The sequence below is a fragment of the Lepidochelys olivacea genome (genome assembly GCF_965140295.1).
Source record: "Lepidochelys olivacea isolate rLepOli2 genome assembly, chromosome: 4".
NCBI lineage: Eukaryota > Metazoa > Chordata > Testudines > Cheloniidae > Lepidochelys > Lepidochelys olivacea.
Window position 1 is genome coordinate 13991828 of NC_140414.1, and position 24042 is coordinate 14015869.

The 24042-nt window shown below is 43.4% G+C and overlaps 1 protein-coding gene across 6 annotated transcripts in view; it reads right to left on the reverse strand.

The window, feature by feature from the left end:
- Window positions 1–5466: 5466 nt before the first annotated feature.
- The window catches only part of EPHA5 (EPH receptor A5), a 321089-nt gene continuing 302513 nt past the window's right edge, over window positions 5467–24042 (reverse strand). For 5 of the 6 annotated variants that reach the window (XM_084626024.1, XM_084626023.1, XM_084626020.1 and 2 more), the window contains 2 exons: window positions 23874–24029; window positions 5467–9034 (listed from right to left, as the gene is read on the reverse strand). In XM_084626024.1, the coding sequence (XP_084482150.1) occupies window positions 8929–9034; window positions 23874–24029 (262 nt within the window). In that variant the 3' untranslated portion in view covers window positions 5467–8928. Of the gene's footprint in view, window positions 9035–17898; window positions 18099–23873; window positions 24030–24042 lie in introns of those variants that run through there. The other variant, XM_084626021.1, reaches the window with a different exon arrangement.

The following is a 24042-nucleotide window of genomic DNA, read 5'->3' on the forward strand; positions in this document are numbered from 1 at the left end:
TTGTTAGCCCTCTACCACCTTGGCATTTTAGTCCAAAGGGGAGGCAAGAAAAGAAAGATTAGGAAGATTAGTAAGACCTGCCTTACAAGCAAAATGGAGTTTGCAGCCTGAAACAGACATGCAGAGTGCCCAGTGTCATCCACAATCCCTAAGCAGCCCACCGCAGCTCTAGCAGGTTTAAAGTGTATCAGTTTTGATTCAGTGACAACAACTTGGCTTTTGAGGCTTTGGCCATTGACACTGACCAGATGAAGGTTTTCAACAGCGGGGGGGGGGGGGGGGAAGTTTCCCCTATCAAATGCGTGTCCCGATGGGGAGGGGAGACAGGTGTGGGAGAGAGTCATTCTCACTTGCTCTGCCTCCTTTCAGAGCAAGGGAGAGGGGACAGAATGCAAAAAGCTGGGGAAATACACAGATGTCTCTAGTTAGGTTCATGCGGTTCTCCTGGCTTGGCTGGTGGGAGCCCTAAAGCCTGGAGCACAAACCCAGCCTGATTTGGCTTCCTTCTGGCAATGGGTGATGTTAAAACCAACAGAGAGGCCAATGCAGTCATTTGGGGAAGAGCAGAGGGAGCACTGAACAATAATATTGCCCCGCTGCAATGGTGCATTTGGGCTAATGGTGTGTATGTGGGGGAGGGGTGCAGATCCCACATCCACCTGCCTGGGAATTGTTTAACCTTCCTTTGAAGCGTCTGGCGCTGAACACGGTCGGAGGCAGGATACTGGGCTAGATGGACCATCAGCCTGATCCATTCTGGCAATGCCTGTGTTTCTCTGCCCAAAGCAGAGAGCTGGTTCCACGGGGAGGAAGCCTCATTTTATTCATCTCTGTGTGATTATTTGGCATGAGCTTTCTCTGACAGTGAGTCTCACTGTCTTTCTGCTGCACATCTGAGCGGAGAGACGGACACAGTTGACTTCAGAAACAATGGGAAATGTATAGTGATTTGGAAAAAAAATTAAAATCTCTCTCACCGTGTGACTAAGTTAGCCAATCAAAAGTTACAGAGTGGCAAAACAAAGCAAAAAAAGGGGAGACCGGGAGAGGCAAAAGTATGTTTTCAGTAGATTGTATTGATCACAAAAAACTGAAAAAGAAAGCCCACAAAAATAATCATTTTCAAAACCGACACAACAAAAATGATTTTGAAATTTGACATGACTTCTTTCTTTTCTTTTTTTTATCAGTTGTGATGATTTTACTGGTTCCAACTCTGGGGAAGAAATGTCTCTGTTAAACAAACAAGTTGGAGTCAAGGGAAGTGAAAAGTAAGGACTAGGAAAGAGGTGGGGGCTGGGTACCAGAACTGGGGTGTGCGGAATCTCTGTTCCGTTTTGTCCCACGCCTTGTGAAGCCTGGCTGTCACCTGTTGCTCTCATTCACCGACAGCCACCCCCTGAATTTCGTGAACCACTGTTCTCACTCACAACTACACATACACACATGCTGTACTGTGTGAGCTGCTGTTCTCTCTCACACACACACACACTGGTAGGAGGCAACATTCTCCCTTATACAAACACCCACCCACAGTATTGTGCGAGCCGCTGTTCTCACACACACAGCCACACACACAACAGTATGTGTTACTCTTGCAATCGAATAACCACATTGGATACAAACCCATAAGCCAGTGCTGCTTGGGGGTCCATTGCCAGGCACGTGGAAGCTGATTCTCTCCTCTCTCCCCCATGGGCTGGCTGCAGCGGTATCCATTTGCAGGCTGCCAGGACCCTCTGCAAGGCTGGGCACAGGAGCAGAATGCAGGCACCGATGGGTGCAATACGCTGTGGATCTAGGGGTGACTCCCCTCAGAGCACAGGAGATTTGTAAGGCATTCCCCCTTCCAGGCCATAGTGTGACATTATCCTATATGGTGATTGCACCCTCGCTTTTCAGGGTGTTTAGCTGGAGGCTTTCTGCTTTTCCTTGCATTGCCAAAGCATCTCTCTCCACCAGGAAGTCCCCATCTCCCTCTCTCTAGATACCCGTGGTACTCACCTGGCCCCTTTCACAGTCTTTAGTGTATCTATCCTCCCAACACCCGTGTGAGGAAGGGAAGTGCTGTTAGCTCCAGGAAGTTGAGGCACAGATGGTACAGCCCAGATCCAAAAAAGTATTTAGGCTCCTTCCATTGTTATCACTTGACCACAGGCACCCAGGAAGCATGTAGCAGAGCAAGGAGCTGAACCTGGTCCCAGGCTAGTGATGATACACAGATGGTCTCCAGCCCTTTAAGCTCCACAAACTAAGAATTGCTCTGATTCTCCTGTGTTCAAGGGCAACCACAATGATTTACCCTGAAAAAACAACATGCTGCCTATCTCCATAGCATTTCAGTTTTACTGATTCAAAAGTAGCTGATGGTTGCATGCCATGCCGTCTCTTCTGGTAGCCTTGCCGACTGAGTAGGGTGTGGGTGTGGTGTGAACTTCATATCACCTTGCATGACTGGAGCTGCAGGTGGGGGGAAAGGAGCCCCCTTGCTGCCTGAAGGGTGGCAGGAATTCACACGCATGCTACATGCTTTTCCTGGAGTAGCTTAATCTAGCTGTGTCCTAAAAAGGGCTATTGGCCCTATTCAGAGTTCATTGAAGACTCCCATTGACATCTATGGGCTTTGACTCAGTTCCTATTTGACTATCAAGTGTGCTGACTAAAATGGATGTGGGTTCAAATCCCAGACAGAATTACTGAGAATTAAGATACGATTGGTAGGAGTGTTATAAATAGCTAGACAGATACACAGCACAGTATTGCTAAAGGAAAACATTACAAAAATTAAGAAGCAGGTACCTCTTAAAATAAGGAGATTGTCTTGAAAATCATGAGATTTTTTTAAAAGAAAACAATAAATGTGTGGTTCTTTATATTCGCTTAGTGGTTTCTGAGCCTCCAGGGTTCATCTGTTCAGACTTTTCTCAGTAACCATAAAGGCTAGAAATTTATTTTTCTTTTAAATGAAGTCTGAGATTCTCAGGAAATCACAGGACTCAAGGAGCTGAAGCTTTGAGAAAAACAACTATCAGGAGACTTGGGATAAATATCATGAATTCACAACACTGTAAGCAAGTCAGCGAGAGGCGAGTCTAGTGTTTTGTGGGACTCATCGGAATTTATGAGTAGAAACATAAGAACATAGGTATGGCCATATTGGATCAGATCAATGGTCCACCTAGCCCAATATCTTGTCTTCTGTCAGTCACCAACACCAGGTGTTTCAGAGGAAATGAACAGAACAGGGCAGTTATAGAGTGATCCATCCCTGTTGTCCACTCCCAGCTTCTGGCACTTGGAGGCTAGGGACACCCAGAGCATGGGGTTACATCCCTGACCATCTTGACTAATAGCCATTGATGGAGCTGTACTCCGTGAACTCATCTAATTCTTTTTTGAACACAGTTATACTTTTGGCCTTCACAACCTCCCCTGGTGACGCGTTCTAAAGAACAGTATTCAAGGGGTGGGCATATCATGTATTTATATAGTGGCATTATGATATTTCCTGTCTTATTATGGATCCCTTTCCTAATGGTTCCTAACATTCTGGTAGCTTTTTTGACTGCCACTGCAGATGATTACAGAGAACTATCCACAGTGACTCCAAAATCTCTTTCTTGAGTGGTAACAGCTAATTTAGACCCCATCATTTTGAATGATGAGTTGGGATTATGTACAAAGTACCAACAGCGTGAGCATGATCCACATCAGGATGTCACTGTTATTCAAAGATTTTTATTTTTATGAAAAAATATAAAATTTTATATCTTACACTACAAAAACATGTACACAAACAAAATGCGCATAAAGCATCAAAGGAAAAATGAAAATAAAAGGAAATAAATACAGCAATGCTAAGCCTTCTATGAGTTAAAACTCCAATGCAGGGAATCAAACCTAATGCAAATTGGGGCATTGTTTAATAGAAGCACTCCGAGTCCTAACCCACCTGCACTAAGGGGTTTAGAAAGACTTAATAATAAAGGACTCGAAACTATACCTTACTCTCAGACTGCTGTCAATGTATTTCACACACTTCTTAATGACTCGTTTCAAAACTGCAGCAGCCTTAGGAGTCACAATATCTTGACCACTGGGACTTCTACATGTTTATATTCAACACCGAATAGACACAGCTTTTGCACCGTCATCATATTTTTGTTAACATATAGAAGGAATAAATAAAGTTTACAGCGGACTTTTTTTCATCAGTCTTTTTTTTTATGATTAGATAACTTCTCCACAGAATAAACGGAGGTCACTCTAAACAAGAACTGCGCTTCGAAAGACTTCCTCCTTCAGAGATGAAAAAGAATGTTCTTATCTCCCGTTCCCCTTGAAATATTCCCTTACAATTAGCAGCAAAATGGACTGAAAAAAAGTGATCTATGTAACCATCTGGGCTACTGAGTTGGAAGAGCAAACCTCTTTGACTTACCCTAGGTATATACTCTAAGTACATCTAACAATTTACTTCTGATTATCAAACTTCACCATCTTAATGTAGGTAACATTTGCATTTTTCTTTCAGGTTTTAATTTCTGGTAGACCACTATAAGGATAGCTAACTATAGTACTTCACTTTTTTCCCCCTCTGTGCTTAGACAGAGCAAAACCAGAAAAACATTGTGACCCAATTCTACTGCATGACAATATATACAATAGTCCATTTCTAATACCTGATTTTAACCTACTTATTTTTACTTGCTACCCTTTCTTGTATAATAACGAAAAATACCTTCCAAAAGAAAATTTCTCTTCTTGTGCTTTGAATGATATCCCAACTCTGCTAAGGTAAAATAAAGATACATTGACTAAGATTTTAGACTGCAATTGTCAGAGGGCCCTAAGGGAGTTAGGTGCGTAGGCCCAGATCCTCAAAGATATTTAGATGCCTAACTCCCATTGAAATCAAATGGGAGTTAGGAGCCTAAATACCTTTGGGGATCTGGACCTAAATCCCATAGCCTCTTTTGAAAATTCCAGCTTAAAAACTGGGTGCCTAAGGATTGGATCCAAAATCCATATTTAGATAACTAAATGAACGGCTTGATTTTCCAATATGCTGAGCACCCAGCAGCTCCCTCTCTGGCTACAACAGGAATCTTGGCTGCACTTTGGAAAATCAGGGCACTGATTTAGGCCCCCCGTTTTTGAAAATCTTGGTCATGGTTTTTTTTCCACTCATATACAGAGTCTATTATAAACAGATTTGTAGCAACGTACTTGCTTGCATTAAATCTAAAAAGGTTTGTATAGGTATTTAAATAATTAAGAAAAAGTGCCCAAATTATTTACAAATGCAATCTGGTTACGGGCATTCTCTTTTCTACTAGTTAACCATAAAGATATTCTGAAGGCTGGTCCAGCAAATGGAAACTGATTACACTGTTCTGAGAAGGTAATTCTCACCTTCATGTAGTAAATCCCCAACACACTGTATATGCATTTGAAAAACACAAATGGCCAAGGGAACTTTATTTTAAAAGCCCACAAAAAAGAACAAAGCCAAACTCCTCCTTGCATTTTTCACAGAGTGCTACTTCGCTCCATCAGTTAACCAGTGACAGAAGAGAACAGGCAGAAAAGGGAGAGGATAAGAGCTGGAAGTTGCTAATAAAAATCTCTCCAAGTACAGCTGATTGATGCAAGTGGCAATTGAAGAATTCCTCCAGAAGAAATAAGTTGTTCTGTCTGTCTTCCTACGGATTATTTTACAAAGCAGTGCAGGCAGGAAGACACAGAGAATCCCACAACGGTTCCCCTGACAACTCTAATAATATTATTATTTGACAAATCTCCTTTTGTGTGGCAATTGTTATGTCTTGATTTGGGTTTTTTTTTCTTTGTGGCCCAGTGGCTGACAAAAATAAAACAATAAGACAAGAAATCACACAATCAAGATTTGTCAAACCTCACCCTTCTGGTATAAGTTGTCTCTTTTTTCCATTTCTCACATTTGCAGATGAATTTGGTACCTTTCCAATTGGTGGCAGGCCCAGGGGTGAACAGATGTAGGAAGAAAGCATTTCTTTACTCCCTTTCCAGATACATCTGACTTCTTCCTACACCTGTTCACCCCTGGACCTGTCACCAATTGGAAAGGTACCATATCTCACTGAGAAGTAACTAACAGTTCTAGAAGGAAGATTTTTTTTAGGTATATGCTTTTACTAAACATGTTTGCAGGAAACTTGCAGATGCACTAAAGGGATTTAGGAGCACAAGCCCCATCTTTCTTTGTGAGAGATTTTGTTTTATTAGAAGCTGCTATTTGTATTTGGGGTTTGAGGAAGTATAAAAGAAAAGATGTTTAAGAACAACTAAAGTGGTATTCAGATACTTGCTTCTGAGTGAGAGGAATGAATAATTTAAGCAACAGATTAGATGCTCTTTTATTCCAGAGGTGAAGAAGAGAAAGGAAAACAGAATATGTTGATACCATCTTCAAGAAAGAATTCTGCAAGATGCTATCCAACCCACATAAACAACTAATATTCCCTAGAATAATGAAAAATATTTGCCATCATTTGAGCAAGTCTTTCAATCCCTATCTTTAACAGAGACTTTTTTCTTAAAACGAACTATGGGGCCTATTATGGACAATTGGAGAATTCCATCTATACAGAAAATACAATCAAAGTCCCTCATTGTTTCAAGATGGAATTCAATGGGAGCTGGGTGCCTAATTCCCATAGGTTCCTTTGAAAATCCCAGCACCCGTGCTTTACTATGTGCAAACAGAAACTGGTTACAGGCGAGTTCTGGCTAGAGCAATGTTGTTCAAACAAATGACATCCTTACTATAGGATTCCACCGCATTTATCAAATTCAGCACATTTCTCCTTCTGCTCCTGTGTGCTTTGTGACAGAGTGGGACATGTCTGTATCAAACTAACAAGGAGGGTGAGGTAATATCTTTTAATGGACCAACTTCTGTTGGTGAGAGAGACGTGCTATTGAGTTACCCAGAGCTCTTCTTCAGGTCTGGCTTTATGTAGCTCGAAAGCTGGTCTCTTCCACAAATTGAAGTTGGTCCATTAAAAGATTACCTCACCCCCCTTGGCTCTCTCATATTCTGCAAAGAATCAAATTGTAACCTCCATCTTGTGTTAGAAACTCCATTTTGTATGATGTGCCGAACACAAGCCTAATGTTAATCAAGGTAAGCTTATTGAATTGTGTTGCAGATAGACACCCTACCTAGGAAAGCTGCTTGACATCTCATTGAAGGGACATCAGGAGAAAGCATCAATATGGCAGTCTAGGGCCATCCACTTTGATTGTCTCCCAACTGCTGACTCAATTGAACGATGTTTTTTCTACACTGGGGCCTGAAGGAGGGAAGATAAGCTTTCCAGAGGAGCACCTGGGTGAAGGAGACAGAGACTGCACTTAAGAAGGGGTGCTGCTCTGAGTTGGGCGGCTGGCCATCACCACAGAACTGAAGGCTTGGTGGAAAAAGAGGGCAGGAGGGACTTTGTCCAGCCTGAAACATGAACAGACCACACTTCTGAAGAGTAAAGTGTCTGTGGTGAAGAGATTCCTTGCCTAAGCCTGCGCTCCCTGCTTCCCTGGCGTGTTGTCCTGTAAGGAGTTAACCTCGTACCCCAGAGAGCCCACAGCCTCAGTGGAGCTCTGGGCTAGCGTGTGTAAGCAACTGAGTGGCTCAGGAGGTCAGAGGCACTGGTTTTATTGTCCAGGCTGGTGGACTGACAAGCCAATTAGGGCTCAAAACAAGAGGTCTGAGCCTGGGAGTGTGCCCTCTAGATCCAGAGCTAAAAACAGTGACTAGTCTCTACCCAGACCCAGCTGGCTTGGAAACACATGGGTCCCTGAGATTAAATCCATTTGCAGCAGACTGGTCACAGTACACAGGGGTGCTGAGCCATGCTGGATATTTTAGGGGGAGACTTTCAAAGGTCCAGAAGAAGTTACATACCCAACTGCCACTGAAAGCCAATGTGAGTTGGATGGCTAACTCCCATTTATGCTTTTGAAATCTGCCCCGTAATATCCAGAGCTCAGGTAGAAACAGAGGGAGAAACAGCTTTTATTGAAATGCACTCTTGTTACCTCACATATGTAATTAAAACTCCTGAAAGCTTTGTTTGTATATGTTGTTTGAACCAAACAGCAGCAAAAATATAAGCAAAGTGGTAGCACAAAACAACCAAAACCAAGTCAAACCAAAAATTCTTGTACCTGGATGTGTAGCAAACTGTACAGTATATACATATTAATCATGTATTCATCTCACAGAAGAGCAAATTAAAAGGAACTTTATAACACAGAGGGGGGAAATATACACCCTGTATTGTATTTGCCACTGGACAAGCAACATGTTTCTACACTAGTCTCTATAACTTAACGCTGTGTAACAGCATTTTTTAAATTTACAAAACAAAATATCTATCAAGAAATAATCTAATCATATTGCTCTTCAATACACTTCTGTAGACAATTAAGACTTGAAGTAAACTTCAGGAAACTGCAGCTTTTGTTAGCCCATGAATGGCTACAAAACTTTTCCATTCAAGTTAAGTCCTTGGAAGTATTAACGTGTGCTGCCATAATTCAGTATATAAAGGTGCTCTCTATATATTCCATGTACAGACAAAGTGTGGTGGGAAGGCTTTTTCTTGTTGTTGTTGTTGCTGAAGCATAAGAAAATGGTTAACCTCATGTACAGTAGATCCATTTCCATGCATGTTACATTTACTTCATGAATATGAAGACACAAATAGGAAGGAAAGGAAATTTTTTAGTCAAACACTGATTATAAATTATGTGGCAGAGGCCAATGTCCTTCAGTTATAGAAATAACCGACTTTCCCTTTTTTTGTTCTTTTTGTTATAATAAATCTCAGGGCTAGTTTACAAAGTGCAGGGTCGATCACTTGAGAAAGTGACTTTAAAACCAAGTTACAACGGCACCATCCCATTCACCAACTGGACCTTCATCTCTTGAAGGCTGCTCATTATCTTCTTCTGGTGACCAACAAGTGTCACTCCAAGCCGCCTCAAATCCCTGTGTGGAGAAAGCACATGTAGGTTCTCTAGATTACTGTGGGCAGATCTCAGTATTTAATAACTTCTAGGTGCTGTAAATGGATAGTGATACCAACACCTCACGCTTACCGTACATGGATCTCAGACTGCTTTACAAAGGCGGTATCATTATCCTTTTTTTTTTTTAAACAGATGGGGAAATCTCAGGCCCTGAGAAGTGAAGTAATTTGCCAAGGACATATAGCAGGCCAGAGCTTAAATCAGGAGCTAGGAGCCAAACTTTCGTCTCCTCATTTTGAAAATGTTTGAGCTAACTGTGTAAATGTGAAACATCTGACTTCAACGCTGCACCAGGCGAAACTATTTCCTTCAGCTGATGTTCTGAGCAGATTAAAGTGAATACATCAAAATGATGGCATAGCCTCTGTCTTTAATTTTCACATCAGGTTGGTGAGCCAAACCTTTATTCCTTTTATCAAACACATCCAGAAATGTTTGGTTGCAGTGAGAGCGTTGGGGGCTACACTCGTATGAAAATCAGCCTCTTAACCAAGATGTTTTGCTTGATACGTGTATTAGCCAAACCCCAAGTGGGCTCATTTATACCACAGGAGCAATTCGGCACACTAGGGACGTCCAATCCAGACTTCCCAGTCTTTGAGAAACACCTCCCAGTCAGGATGACAGACTTTTGGGGATCATTGTAATTATCTTAATGGGTTATGCGGATACAAACTAAAAGACTCAATATAATCTGTTGGCAATGTATTGGGTTGGAAGCTGTTGAATGAACCATGCTCGATTCTTGGGAAATTCCACAGTATGTATAAAGATTTTGTTGCTTGTCTCCACCAGTAGGTGCCAGCGTTAAGCAGAAGAAAGTGCTCTTTTACCTAAAAGTGAATTAAATATTAAAGAGCCTATTAGGACTTCATATTTTTTTAAGGAGAACAATTTGAATGGGGAATTTTGCTGTAAAAATTACGCCATAATATGGCTTTAGGGCTATTATTTATGCTAATGTTTTGGGAGGGAAGGATCCAGTCATGTGTATTTATGTTTCTGACATAAGAGGACATGATTGTTAGAATACTTATCAATGATTATGAAGGGATGAGGGCCCATCCTGAAGCCTTCCTATGAGGAACTCTAGAATTCCACCTGTGAAGTGCCTTCTAAATCAGGTCTGGAGTAATTAATATAGCAATTTTTACAATATAAGGGTTCTAATCTCCTTTTCCTATATGTACATAACTCCAATTGATGCCAATGGGAGTTCATGAGCACATTGGCTGGGATTTTCAAAAGTGCCCAAGTAGGAGCACTGAAAATCATTGGGACTTGTGCTCAGGAACTCTAAAAATCCCTCCCCTCGAGAAGAATACTGATCACTGTAGGGGCAGTTTCTCCAAATTGCTCGGCCCCCAGCAGGTCCCAAAATCTGGCTGCTTCCTTCAAGTGCCTAAATCGGAGCTGAGTTATTTTGAAAATCTGACCCTAGGGATTCTGTGTTCAATAATCAGACTGTTTCTCAAAAACTGTTTTGTATACAAAACGAACAGGGCCGACATGAGCATTGTAACAAGTAGTCCTGTCCAAGGGAAAGCTAGATCTGTCCTCCACAGACCGACACAGTTTCAGCCTTTTGAGTTGGAACAACCCTGCTTTGTTTCGTTACACTGCCCCCTTTCAGCTGGTGCATGAGATGCATTAAGGAAGTCACAACCTGCGTGCGACAGAGATCAGGGAACCACAACCGCATGCTCGTTATTTGAAACCAAGGATTTTTAATGGCTGCAAAAGCATCTAACTTTTTCTGAGACAGACCTTTCATTTCTGCCTCTACCAAATTGTGAAAACGGTTCAGCAAGCGACACAGCAATCTTAACAGTGAAGGAACAGGTGGGAATGCCATTGCAATATTTGCAATGTGCACAGCTGGTAACATACACGAAAAATAGGGTGGCAGGGTCAGATTTTTAAAAAGGCTCAAGACCTTTCCCACATTTTTTTCCAGTGGGAACTGTTGGGTGCCGAGCGCATTTGAAAATCCAGACCCCTCACTTAAAGTACCTAAAATGGGAGCTTAGCTTTTCTGAAAGCCTGGCCCCAAATATTTAATACATTCAGTGTTTCTCTGATGGGATCGCTCTGCTCTAGACATGCAATGCAGACCAGCCAGCCTGAAACACGAGGGGGTGTTTGCATTCCATATGCAATTCTATTAATCCAATATTAAAACTCCCTCATAAACTAGAATAGGAGTTGGCTTCCTCTTCCCACAGCCAGTCCAGAATTTTTGACACTTACTATCCTGCTCTTTTCCCTTGCCATAACATACGCTCCATAACCCAATATACCTCTTGATTAAAAAAAGAGAGAGAGAGAGATTGGGAAAAATACAGAAGTTTCCAGTTTCGGTGTATAAGCTGTCACCAGGGGATCCACTGTATAAATCAAATATTGGAGTGAAGGGTCCTGATCCTTCGATATATGAAGCCATTGGACATGACTGTGGGTGGTGCCTGCACAGGGGAGAGATGTCATGGTGCTCCTCCTTCTGCACAGGGTGTGGCCACAAGCCCTCTGGGGAAAGCAGTCCACGCTCATCTTTACAAAGCACCATAGCTCCACTGAAGTTTTCCTTCCTAGTGCCCCAATGGGTGCTAGCTATCTGAAAGGTTATAAAGAAGGGCAGCAATAAGGCATAACAGGGGAAGAGAAGGGTTACTTACTTGTAACTGGAGGGATGTGTGGTCCCTATCTGTATTCCACAGAGGGTTTACGCATGTGCGTCATGCATCCGGAGCCAGAGAATTTGAAAGTAGTCGTGTCCTTTGGTCCCCATACTCACCCTTTCTTCACCTCATGGTTCCCTCTGAGGCGATAAAGGGCAGGGTGGACCGACCGCGTCTCCAGTTCCTTCTCCAACGCAAATAGAACAGATCTGCAGCAGAGGGGAAGCGGGGGTGGGACCACAGATAGGGACCACACATCTTGGAAGAACCTCCAGTTACAGGAAAGTAACTTCCTCTTCTTCAAATGATGGTCCCTACTGTATTCCACTGAGGTGATTGACAAGCAGTACCTAATTCAGAGAAAAGTGTGAGGAAGAGGATGACACAGTTGAACGGAGGACAGCCAGACCAAATGAGGCATCTGTTGCAGAATTCTGCTCTCACTCCAACGGGTGGATGCAGTCCCAACAACGGGTAGAGTGTAATACACTCCAAAATCCATTTGGAAATCCTCTGTGTGGCGATTTCCTGCCCCTTAATCCTTTCAGCAATAGTGATCAGTAGTCCAAGGGACTTCCTGATTGGTCTCGTCCTCACCAGGTAGGAGGCCAAGGCCCTGCAGACAGAGGCATTCCTCCTCTGCTGAGGCATGATACTTTGGAAAGAAAGCAGGTAAGTGTATGGGTTGGTTGACATGAAACCAGGATATGACCTTTGGTAGAAACTTGGGGTGTAGGCACAGGGACATTTTGTCCTTATGAAACATGGTGAAAGGGGGATCTGCCATCATGGCTCCAAGTTCACCTACCCTTCTTGCCAAAGTAATAGCCAGTAGGAAGGTGACTTTCATGGAAACGAGGTACATAGAGTATGAAGCCAGAGGCTTGAAGGGCAGTTTCATTAATGCTGATAGAACGAGATTGAGGTCCCACTGGGGAGCGATAGGTGGTATGGGTGAGAAAGTCCCAAGAAGTCCTTTCCAAAACATGGTAGTCAACAGATGTGTAAATATGGAGTGTCCTTCCATGGGAGAGTGGAAGGCACTGATGGCTGCTATGTGGAGCTTGAGAGAATTGAAGGAGAGCCCTGATGTCTTCTAGGACAGGAGGTAGTTCAAAAGAAGAGGAATGTCCACTTCCTCAGGGGAAATCCCTTTCTGCTGGGCCCAGGAAGTGAAGTGTTTCCACTTGGCCCAATAGGGATTCTTGACTTGTCTCTTTCCTGCTGCTCGAAAGGGGTCTTGCACTGCCGATGAATACTCCCATTCCAGAGAAGATGCCCCCAAATACCAAGCTCTGATGTGAAGCATCTGTGGATTGGGATGTCTGATCCTGCCATTCTGTTGCATAAGCAGCTCCTGGAAAGCGGGTAGGGGTAGTGGGGGATGGGCTGACATGTGGAGAAAGTTAGGAAACCAAAACTGGCGCGGCCAGAATGGTATGATCAGAATAACTGTGGCCCTCTCCCACCTGTTCTTGTGGAGGACTTGTGGGGGGAGTGGAAGAGGTAGGAAGGTGTAGTTGATCTGGTCCAACCAATGGAAGAAGAGGGCATCATCTTGAGAATGGATACCCTGCCTTTAGCAGTATGTACTGCATTTGTTGTTGACATGGGAGGCAAAGAGATCGCTGGTCGGAGACCCATATTAGCTGAAGAGGTCATTTAGCATGGAATCATGAAGCTCCTGATTGGCGAAAAATCTTCTGCTGAGAGAGACTGCAATCACATTCTGAGTCCCTGAAAAACAGGTTGCTGACAACAGGATCTTATGAGCAATGCACCAATCCCAGAGATTGACTGCTTCCACACGAAGAGTAGTCAACATCGTGCCCACTTGTTTGTTGATGTAATAAATGGTGTTGTTGTTGTCCAACTTCCTAAAAACATGATAGGAGCAAATGGATGGGAGAAATGCTTGACACGCTCAGACCACCCAAAGTTTCAGAATGTTGATGCGCATCCTGGAATCACAAGGGCTCCATGTCCCTTGCATCACATGGGGATGTGAGCTCCCCATCCTTTGAGGGGTGAATCCATGAGGATCATCCTGTCCAGGGATGATGGGAGGAAGGGAATCCCTGTACAGACCTGCTGGGGTTCAGTACTGGAGGGAAGAGAGCACCTCATGGAGTGACTGACAGCATAAAGCCCATGGCACATCGCGTGGGTGAGTAAACATGCTCGAGCCACATCTGTAGGCCGTGAAGTTGGAAGTGAGTGAAGGCAGTGATGTATGTGCAGGCTGCTATGAGGTCAAGCAGGGATTAGCAAGTCCTGACTGGGACAGACAGTTGATTACCTGGTCAACGAGTTCCTGCAGAGTCTGGAATCTGTTCCTTGAAAGGTAAGCTCAGACTGTGACTGAATTGATGGAGGCCCCTATGAAGTCTAGGGACTGTTTGGGAATCAAAGTTGATTTTTCAACATTTGACTCCCAGGAAGGAAAGAAATCTGAGTAACACGGAGGTCCAGATTCGAGTTTCGTCTGGATCACGCTGCTAGTAGCCAGTCGTTGAGATAGGGGAAATAAGTATCCCGGAGTGCCTGAGATGGACTGCCACTACAGAGAAAACTTTGGTGAAGACTCAGTGAGCAGTAATGAGTCCAAATGGACCCTGTACTGAAAAAGCTAAGGACCCACCATGAACCTCAGGAATCTTTTGTGGGTTGGATGTATGTCTATGTGAAAACAGGTGGCCTGCATATCGAGAGTCATAAACCATATGCTTTTTTTCTAGTGATGGTATGATGGCCTCTAGAGTGACTATATGAAACTTGGGCTTGTGCATGAAGTGGTTGAGGTGATGGAGATCCAGGATTGGTCTCCACCTGCCCTTCTTCTTGGGTACCAGGAAGTAAGTCGAATAGAACCCTGTACCCTGATAGCTGGAGGAACACACTCTATCACTCCTCTTTGTAGTAAGGAATCTACTTGTAGAGCAAAGATGTTGTCATGAGAGTGGTCCTTGAAAAGGGATTGGGGTAGGAGATGTGGATGTAGTATGGTGAACTTGATTGTTTAGCCATAGTGGATGACATCAAGGACCCATTTGTCCATTGTTATTGCCCTTGAAGCTGGTAAAAAGAGTGCTAGATGATCCTCAAAGGGGATGCGTTTGTTGCATGGCAGTGTTTTTTGCACGGTGGTTGATGGCTTTCTAGCAGCTTTCAGAAATATCGTTTCTGAGAGGATTTAATATGAGATGATGAAGACTGGGAAGGGGAGCCCAGAGGGCAGAATCATTGGGGCTTCTGGCACTTAAGAATAGATGTGTATGGCCTATGGTAGAAGAACTGGGGAGTCCTGAACCACTGAGTAGGTGGCATGTGGCAGAATTTCTGCTTGGGTGCAGGTGTATGGATACTCAGCAATCTAAGTGTGGCTCTGAAATCCTTGAGGGAGTGGAGCGAATCATGGGTCTTCAGATTAAACAGGTGCGATTTATTGGAAGGGAAATTCTCAATGGTAGTTTGCACCTCTCTGGGAAAATGGGATGAGTGCAGCCAAGATTCCCTCTGCATGACAATGCCCATGACCATAGAGTGCACCGACTGCAGCAGTTTGCCACCAGTTTGCCCTCCTCCATGATAGATTGGAAACACATTTGATCTTGCTGAGGCAGCTTTCAGTAAAGTCCTCCAATTTTCTGCAGCTGAGGAAGTCATATTTGGCCAGCAAGGCCTTAGAGTTTGAAAATCAAAATTTAAGGCTAGAGGGAAGACCTTTAGTCCCAGAAAGTCTAAGCGTTTGCCCTCCTTATCTGATGGAGTGGAGTGTGGATGTTGCTGTCTGTGCCATTCCATTGCTGCTTGCACCAGGAAGGAATTGTGGGGGGAGAGGGCGGGGGGAGAAAAGAAACTCCAACCCCAGGGGGAACCGGTAAACAGATTCCCCAAAGGCCTCCCTTCTATTAAAACTACTACTAAAAACTAAACTATTTTAAAAACAGCAAAATCAAGAAAACTAACTATAAACTGGGTTTGTCAGAGACAAGAGGACACTAGCAGCTCCGACTTGGACCATGCATCGGTGAGAAGGAACTGGAGACGCAGTCAGTCCTTTCCGCCCTTTATTACCTCGGACAAAACAATGTCGTGAAGCAATGGCTCATGTGTGGACCAACAGACACAACTACTTTCAAATTCTCCGGCTCCAGACGCATGGTGCAAATGCATAAATCCTCAGTGCAATACAATAGGGACCATCCCTCAAAGAAGAGCATCTGTGCCTTATTTAATGTTGCCTTGTACATTACAAGGCAAGTGGTGACATTCTCAAAAGCACCTAAGGGTTGGTCTACATTAGGAACTTACATCACCATAGTTACCTCTCTCAGGAATGTGAAAAATCCACACCCCTGTGAGACGTATCTATATCAACCTAACCTCCAGTGTAGACAACCTTAGGTTGACAGAAGAATTCTTCCATTGACTTAGCTACCGCCTCTCGGGAAGGTGGATTACCTATGCCAATGGGAGAACACCTCAGTGTTCAGTATCAGGCTGAAGTCTGGGATCTGAAACCCTGTGAGGGGGCAGGGTCTGAGCCTGGGCTCCAGCCTGAGTGTGAACATCTAGATTGCATTTTTTAGCCCTGCAGCCCAAGCCCCATGAGTCTGAGTCAATTGACCTGGGCTCTGAGACACGGTGCTGCAGGTTTTTTATTGCAGTGTAGACATGCCCTAAAAGTCCCATTTTCACAGATGAGTTAGGCCCTTCCGAGTTCCTAAGGGTCTAAGTTGCTTTTGAAAATGGGACTGAGGCATTTTTGAAAATATTACCCCAAATCTTTAAAAGGCACCTCACCTTCTTCCCTACTCATCCAGGCACCCACCACTGGGCACAGGCATCAGGCAATTGCATGTGTAAAAGATTTACTGGTTGCCTAACTATTTGCAAGGCTAGTTATTCACCTTGTGTGCAGGAATGGCACACAGGATCCTGCGGATTGCGGGTGCATCTGTGCAAGTGCAAAAGCATTGAGGCCCCACTTGTTAAAATAGGTGCCAATAGTATCAATGTAGCTGCCATGTCTACACTGTTAAAGAGTTCTCTCCTTCTTCATTTCCTTTCTTTGGCCTATGGTTGAAAATGAAAATAAACATGAGTTCAAAGCTGTGTACTACAGCCGTGTTAATGACCTGACTTCAACAGACCAAAGCCAAGGAAATCAGAGCGAAAATCGCTGTTTTGTCCTTAGCTCTTTCCATGGAACTCATGCACCACAGATGGCATGTGCTGCAGGAATAGGCATTGTCCTGAAAGCCCAGCTCCAAACATAGTTGGGGACAATATGGAGGTCTCTTTAACTGTTCTATAGCTTATACTTCCATTAACTGAATTCTTATCCTTAAAGATTGGGCAAGAAAAATCTTTAAAACACTTTATTTAGAGACAGTTCTGCTTAAACACTACGGACCAGATTTTCAAATTCAGGTTAAAAGAACAGAGCTTCCATTTAAGCAACTAAGTAAAGTAGGCAGATTTCCAGAAATGTTCAGCATTCAGCATCTCACAACCTGGCCGCAAAGATCAGCTGTTTTCCATTTCCCATTTCAGGGCCAGATTCTGCCACTCTTACTCAGGCTGTGTGGTACCTTAGTCCTATGGAAATCAATGGGACTGCTCCAGGTACCACTCAACTTGAGTGAGAATGGATGAATTGGTTCCTGAGGCTGGGATTTTCAGAGGATACGAAGGGAATTAGGCACCCACTTACTAGAGACTTGTGCATGAAATAAGCATCTTTGTTTTTTAAGAGTTCATCTGCTCTTGTTCATTATTCCCTCCCTGCATCATCACAAGGTCAGAGCTGGTTCCTCTGGAAATAATCGTGATGTCACAAACTGAGGACTGGGGTTTTAGGGTAAGAATAAGTAGCAGGAGCAGGTGAATCCTTGAATAGTCATAATTCAAATTATTTTTTTAAAAAAATTAATAATTTATTTTATTTTATAAGAAAAATTACAATGCAAAGCAACACAACACATATCATTACAAATATTCATAGCTGTTCACTTAATAACAACCCCCCAGGTGTCCTGAGATTCAGTATATACAGGTTTTTCAAAAGGTACGGGATAGTAGTCCACATTTCGTTAGTAATAGGTCCGATCAAGTGCCAGATTGAGAGTCAAGTCATGTCTATCTATTCTTGAGTGTTGTCCTGGTCAGGTTATTCTTGTTGTGTAATGAAAGAGCTCCAGACACACTCAAAGTCACTAGCTGGTCCACAAGTTTAAAGAGCAGGCCTTCTCCAATCCGCACAGTTTCCTTCAAGTCTGATATCCATTCGGAAACAGGGGCTGATGGGTGAGGCTCCACCTTTCACAAGGTGATTCATCCCTTTGCAAGAATTAGAACTAAATGTAGACATCACTCTTTGAACACATTCATTTTCAGGTCTTTTCTTAAGCAGGCAGAGCTCAGGACTTGGGGCGATATTCACATTAACCCTTTGGTTTTTAATTTTCTATTTCTTGCTACCAGGGAGTGATTTCTGGGACACATGCATTCATTTGAACCTGCTATTGGTGGTAGTTGGGATTTTTATTTGATTGGTGAGAGGACAGAACAGTATTTTCAAAAGTAACCAGTGATTTCAGGGGCCTCCATTTTGGGGTGTCCAACTTGAGACGTCTTAATGAGGCTTTGTTTTTAGAAAGCTCTGAGCAGCTGCTCTCTGAAAATCAGGCCCTTTTAAGATGACTAGTTGGGCACCCAAACTCGCTAGTCACTTTCAAAAATTTTGGCCGTAGTCTTTGAGGGGGCCTTATATTTTTTTCAGTGGAAAATAGAACAGTTCTCTTTATTTCACTTTAATGATATTATTCTGTACTATTGGGCCAGGATGGTCCAGATCGCCTCTTTCTATCTAACCTCCACCTCTATCTCCATACAGGTTGAATTTTGCATCTATAGTCTTACCTAGTGTTTGGAGAAGACCTCATATATTTTAAAGGATGTTTTACTGGTGCAAATTGGGAAATGAAAACTACTTTCAAATGTTCTTGTTTTCACCTGATCCCCCCAAGTCCCAGCTCTGGAATATATTGAACAGTTGTCTATATTGACAATGACATGAAACATTGAACCTGAATTCTTATTTGCACTGTACAAAATATTTTGTTATCCCCTTTTACGAAAAAAATAAATAACCTTTTTAACCAGTAAAGAATGCTGTGTTCCCAAGTTAATTTTTTCCTAATAGCAATTAAAGAAGCTATAGAATTATAGGATGGATCCACATTAGTAGCCAGAAAAACATTTCTTTCCTTATTTGAGAAACAGTGACTCAGATCCTCAACTGGTGTCATTCAGCCTAGCTTTGTTGACTTCAAAGAAGTAATGCTGGTTTACACCAGCCGAGGATCTAGCCTCGGTCTTTGATAATTTTCATTTTGGACTACTGAAGTCAATGGAGATTTGCTAATTTACATCAGCTGAGGATCTGGCCATTTGTGTTTTTAACATATATAAAGAATATCACAGAGTTTCACTTTGTTTTTGTTTTTGTTTCCGATTAGCCTGTTATATTTTTCTCAAGAACACTCTTGACTTGAGTGCGGATTATCTGACCAAACCCAGGTAGCTTGTGTTCAAACTGTAAAGTGAGATTGTACAACGGCAGAAGCTGTCTCAGAACCCAGCCTGACCTGTGGGAAATTCCCTGCATTTTATTTGCTCACAAAAATACATTGATAGGGCCAGATCCTCAGCAGGCATAAACTGAAGTCAGACCTTTACCGATTTATACCAACTGATGATGTGATTCATGGAAATATATAGCCTATACTACACTATAGCATAGTAATAGTATGCCACTCAATTTTAAAGAACACTCCCCATTTTGATTTTAATGAAGAGTACATCATATGGATATTTCTTAGGGCTCAGTTGTGTAAGCCTTGTTCACATTGGTTAGCAATCGATCAGGCACATAGTCTCATTGACTTCATTGGAATTACATGCATGAGAAAGGGCTTCTTGTTTTGTTTAAGGCAGTGGTTCTCACACTTTTGTACTGATGACCCCTTTCCCATAGCAAGTCTCTGAGTGCGACCCCCTCTTATAAATTAAAAACACTTAAAAAATATTTAACGCTATTATAAATACTGGAGGTGAAGCGGTGTTTGGGGTAGAGGCTGACAACTCACGACCCTCCCATGAAATAACCTTGTGACCCCCTGAAGGGTCACGAACCCCAGTTTGAAAACCTCTGGTTTAAGGGCTGTACCACTGGGCCTTTAAAGACTATATGGAGGAGCAGCGTGGATATAGTTTGAAATATATCACTACAGTTTGGAAGAATGGCCAAATAGTTGATATTTACAAAAACACGACTTCAGACTATAACGTGGATCTTTCCTTTCAGGTTAAGAAGTCAAACCCAGGAAAACAGAATTAAAAAGTCCACGATACTCTCAGGGGTTCCAGCCCCTTCGCACTGCTCTGGGGCTGGGAAGGGGTTTCAAGGCAGCTGGATTTGCCAGCCGAGCAGTAACCCCTTGTTACAGTGCTAGCAAAAGGACAACATACCCTGCCACTGTCCCATCCCAACACAGCGTTGGTACGGGGGCCCAGGAGACTGTTACCAGCGGGCAGAGTTTAGAGCATTTCCCAGATTGCTATAAACTCAGTGAGGGACTTCCCAGGGCAGATCAGGTCAGTGTATCAGGGAGCCACAATTGTTTCCCCCAGCTTCCATGCCAATCCTGGTGCAGAAGAGAATTTCACCCACAGGGCCTGTTTTCACATAAACATTTTCAGGAATGAGAAGAGAGAGGAACACAGGAATATAGGAGATAAAGGCTGCGGCCCACAATGGAACATTTTCCAGAGTTATCCATGAAGCATCAGATGCTCTTTACTCAGGGGTCGGACAGGGCTGGTTTGCATCTGTCTGATGCCCTGGCACAGTCTTCTAACCTCTACTTCTGTGCCCCGCACTGCTATGCTACATGCACTGGAAGAACAGCTAATGAATTTAACAGGGTGTCTGTGAGATCCATTGAAGCAACAGCGCTCCATCGATCTTGTTAATTCCTGGCACCTCTGCTTGCAGCAGCAGTGAAGTGGAGCAGGGCAGAGGCAAGGAATGGAGGAGCTGAACCAGGAGGGGGAAAGGCTGGGGAAGAGGCAAGAGATTGGTCGAGAGAGACAAGGAGGAAACAGAAGCAGGAAGGAGGGGAAAGGAAAAGTGGAAGAAGGGGTAAGTGGCGAACAAGAATGGAAGCAAAGGAAGGGAACAAACTCAGAGGGAAAGAAGTGAAAGAGGAAGGGAGGAAAAGGACAACGAAGCAGAGGTAAAAGGAAATAGAAGAGAGGAAAAGGGATCAAATCAAAGGAGAGACAGCAATCACAAAGAGAAAGGACGGATAAGCAGGAAAACACCATCTGCAGCAAGGAGTAGAGAGGAAAGTATGAAGGAGGTGGTGACCCTGTGATGGCAAATGGTGGAGCAGGGTGAAAATGTTCTGCTGAAACTTTTCTCCATGAAAATAATGACATTTTGGCACAATGGGATTTTTGTGAGAAATTTCCACCCGAGTGAAAACATCGCAGGCTTTGGATGAAAAAAAATCCACAAAACAATTTTAAAAGAACGCTTTCTTTGACATATTTCATGTACAATGAAATATGTCTTCTGATCAGCTCTAGGGGCGGATCCTGCACTCAGTGACGTCTTTGGCAAAACTCCCTTTGGCTTCAAGGATGCAAAATCCAGACATAGAAGCTGGCAGCATACATGCAGCGTGGAGAAGAGAAAAAGACATGGGGAAACAGCACAGAGAAACTTGGGGAGGACAGAGACAGAGTGGACTCACTGCTCATAAAAAAAAAAAAAATAGGCCGGCTTCATTTACTTTGTTGATTTTATATTTACAAATAATTGCCGTTGGGCGGAGAACTACCTACCCTCCCATTTTAATACACGTTGGGGTGGGTCATAACCACGTAATCATTTAGCAGTGATCAAATATTTCTGATGAATCAAACCCTGATTAGGTGCAAATACAAACTAGTGTGGGATGTGGTTTTACATCCATTTCACATGACACAATTTTGAGGAAATATGGATGAACTTAACATGGGGAGTGGTGGAATGCAGGGACAGTGAGAGCCGGGATTGTAGGTTTAGTGAGTGGGGAAACCTCCCCACCTGGAAGTCTTAGGCATGTGCTTAACTTTAAGCGCTGGGAATAATCCTAGCAGCTTCCACTTTTCTGCTCAACTCTAGTAATCCTTCCCCCATGCTGTTTCTGTCTGGTGCTCTTGGCATGTCCCCTCTGCCATGTAGATTGTGAGCTCTCTGAGGCAGGAACTGTGGTCTTTGATCTATGTCTGTGCAGTACTGGGCACAACAAAATCATCACAGAAATGTCAGGCTGGAAGGGACCTCAGGAGGTCATCTAGTCCCATTCCCTGCCCCTGATCCTGGACTGAGGTCCCTAGGGTGCTACAGAAATACAAATAAGCAAATACATAAGATGCTGATGTCACCTCACAGTGCACAAAGTTAAAGAGGAGCATGCTTGCAGGACTGGGGTTTCAGATTGCAGGGATAATAAGTGAGGAATGTTACAACTGTGGACATGACACGTAGGGCCTGAATGAGAGGACAGATGCTGCTACGTTTTGACCTCTGCTCTTTAATGTTATTTTAACTCTCATGGAGGCTTAAAATCCCACCTACATGGGGGATATGGGGGGAGATTTTCTACCCCGCGGGGTGAATTCCACTGAGTAAAACTGAGGTCCTGTGACAAAACAACTCCCCTGCTGCAGGGCAGGAAAAACATTAAGGTTCTGGGAGAGTAGGGTTTTTATTTTATTCTAAATTGATGCAATCGGCATATTGGCCAGCAGTGTGTGTGTGTACACACACACCCCTGGATCAGGAGGGGTCATATTCCTTTACATTCCAATTCAACATCTGTGATAACCTGACTTCAGTTTAATCCCACTGGAAACCACTCTCTATGCTCAGTTTGAATAAGTGGCAGGAATAAGGCATAGACATCGTTACTCAAACAGTACACGCCATTAAAAAAAAATAGCACACAGTTCAGCCATAGCCCTCAGGCATTTACTACATGACTTTAGTGCTGTGGATTCAGTCTGAGCCGATCAGGCTGATTTCAGAAGTATGCATATGTACACATAAAGGGTCCCCAAACCTGTTCACCCAGGGCCTACTTCTGCATGGTGGAGATGGCTTCCTCTGAGTTGCAGAACTCTGATACCTCCTGCGGGAGTTAACCTTCGGGCTGGGCTCTAGTGTAGGATCTGAGTTGTCCTTGCGACATTATATACGATACAGAAGTACAAGTAATGATCAAAATGATTCCAATTCTCCTACTGACAGCTTTGTTTTGGACTGGATGGTTTTCATGCACACTTTGGGCCTGATTCCTATTTACACTAAGGCCTCTGACAGTTTATATGTAATTTATGGCCAATTTAAGACCTCTTTACACTGCCAGGATTCAGAATTCAGAATCCAGCTGTGGGTATTTATTACACAGGTCTAGATTTGACTGATGTGTCTCTGTTTGTCACTGTTGCCAAATCAGCCATCTCAACTGTACCTACGTTTATCTTTTCCAGGTTAAAAAAAAATCACATACGATGACATTACTTCCTGCGCCTGACTCCCCACTCGCAGAGGTGTAAGTGAGGAGTAACTCCGCGGAAGCCAGTCACCCCAGTGTGAAAGCCCGGTCAGTGAGAGGACATTCTGGCCCCGCTGTATTTCCTTGTATAAAACTGTGCCAGCAAGAGAACTCTCTTTAAAAAAACAACCCATAATAATCCCGTTGCTATTATGCCCGAGAATGGTTTGTCAGTTATTCAAACTCAAGTGTAAATTTATTTCAGTAAAGGAGCCAAGGTATTGACAGCAAGCACAGTGACCGTAAGTTCAACCCTCTCATGCATTTGTTATCATCGACAGAGGCTATAAAAGATGAGGCTTCCTTGGCAACTGCTGACTGGGCAAACCAGTTAATTGCTTCCCTTCTTCTTTCCCCTCCCCCAGATCTCTCGACTACATTTAAATCAATGTGTCTTCTCCACAACTCCAACAAAGCAGGTGAAAATGATCAGAAAACTACTCACTCCAAGGTCACCTGAGCCACGGCCTCCATTGAACTGTATCCATTTTCCATGAAGATCTCTGTGTACCGTCCCATTTTGATGGCTTCCAGCCATTCACCTACTGATCTGTAGGCGCCACTTGCCAGGGGGCTATGCTCCACTAATAAATTTGACACTCTAAAACAAACAA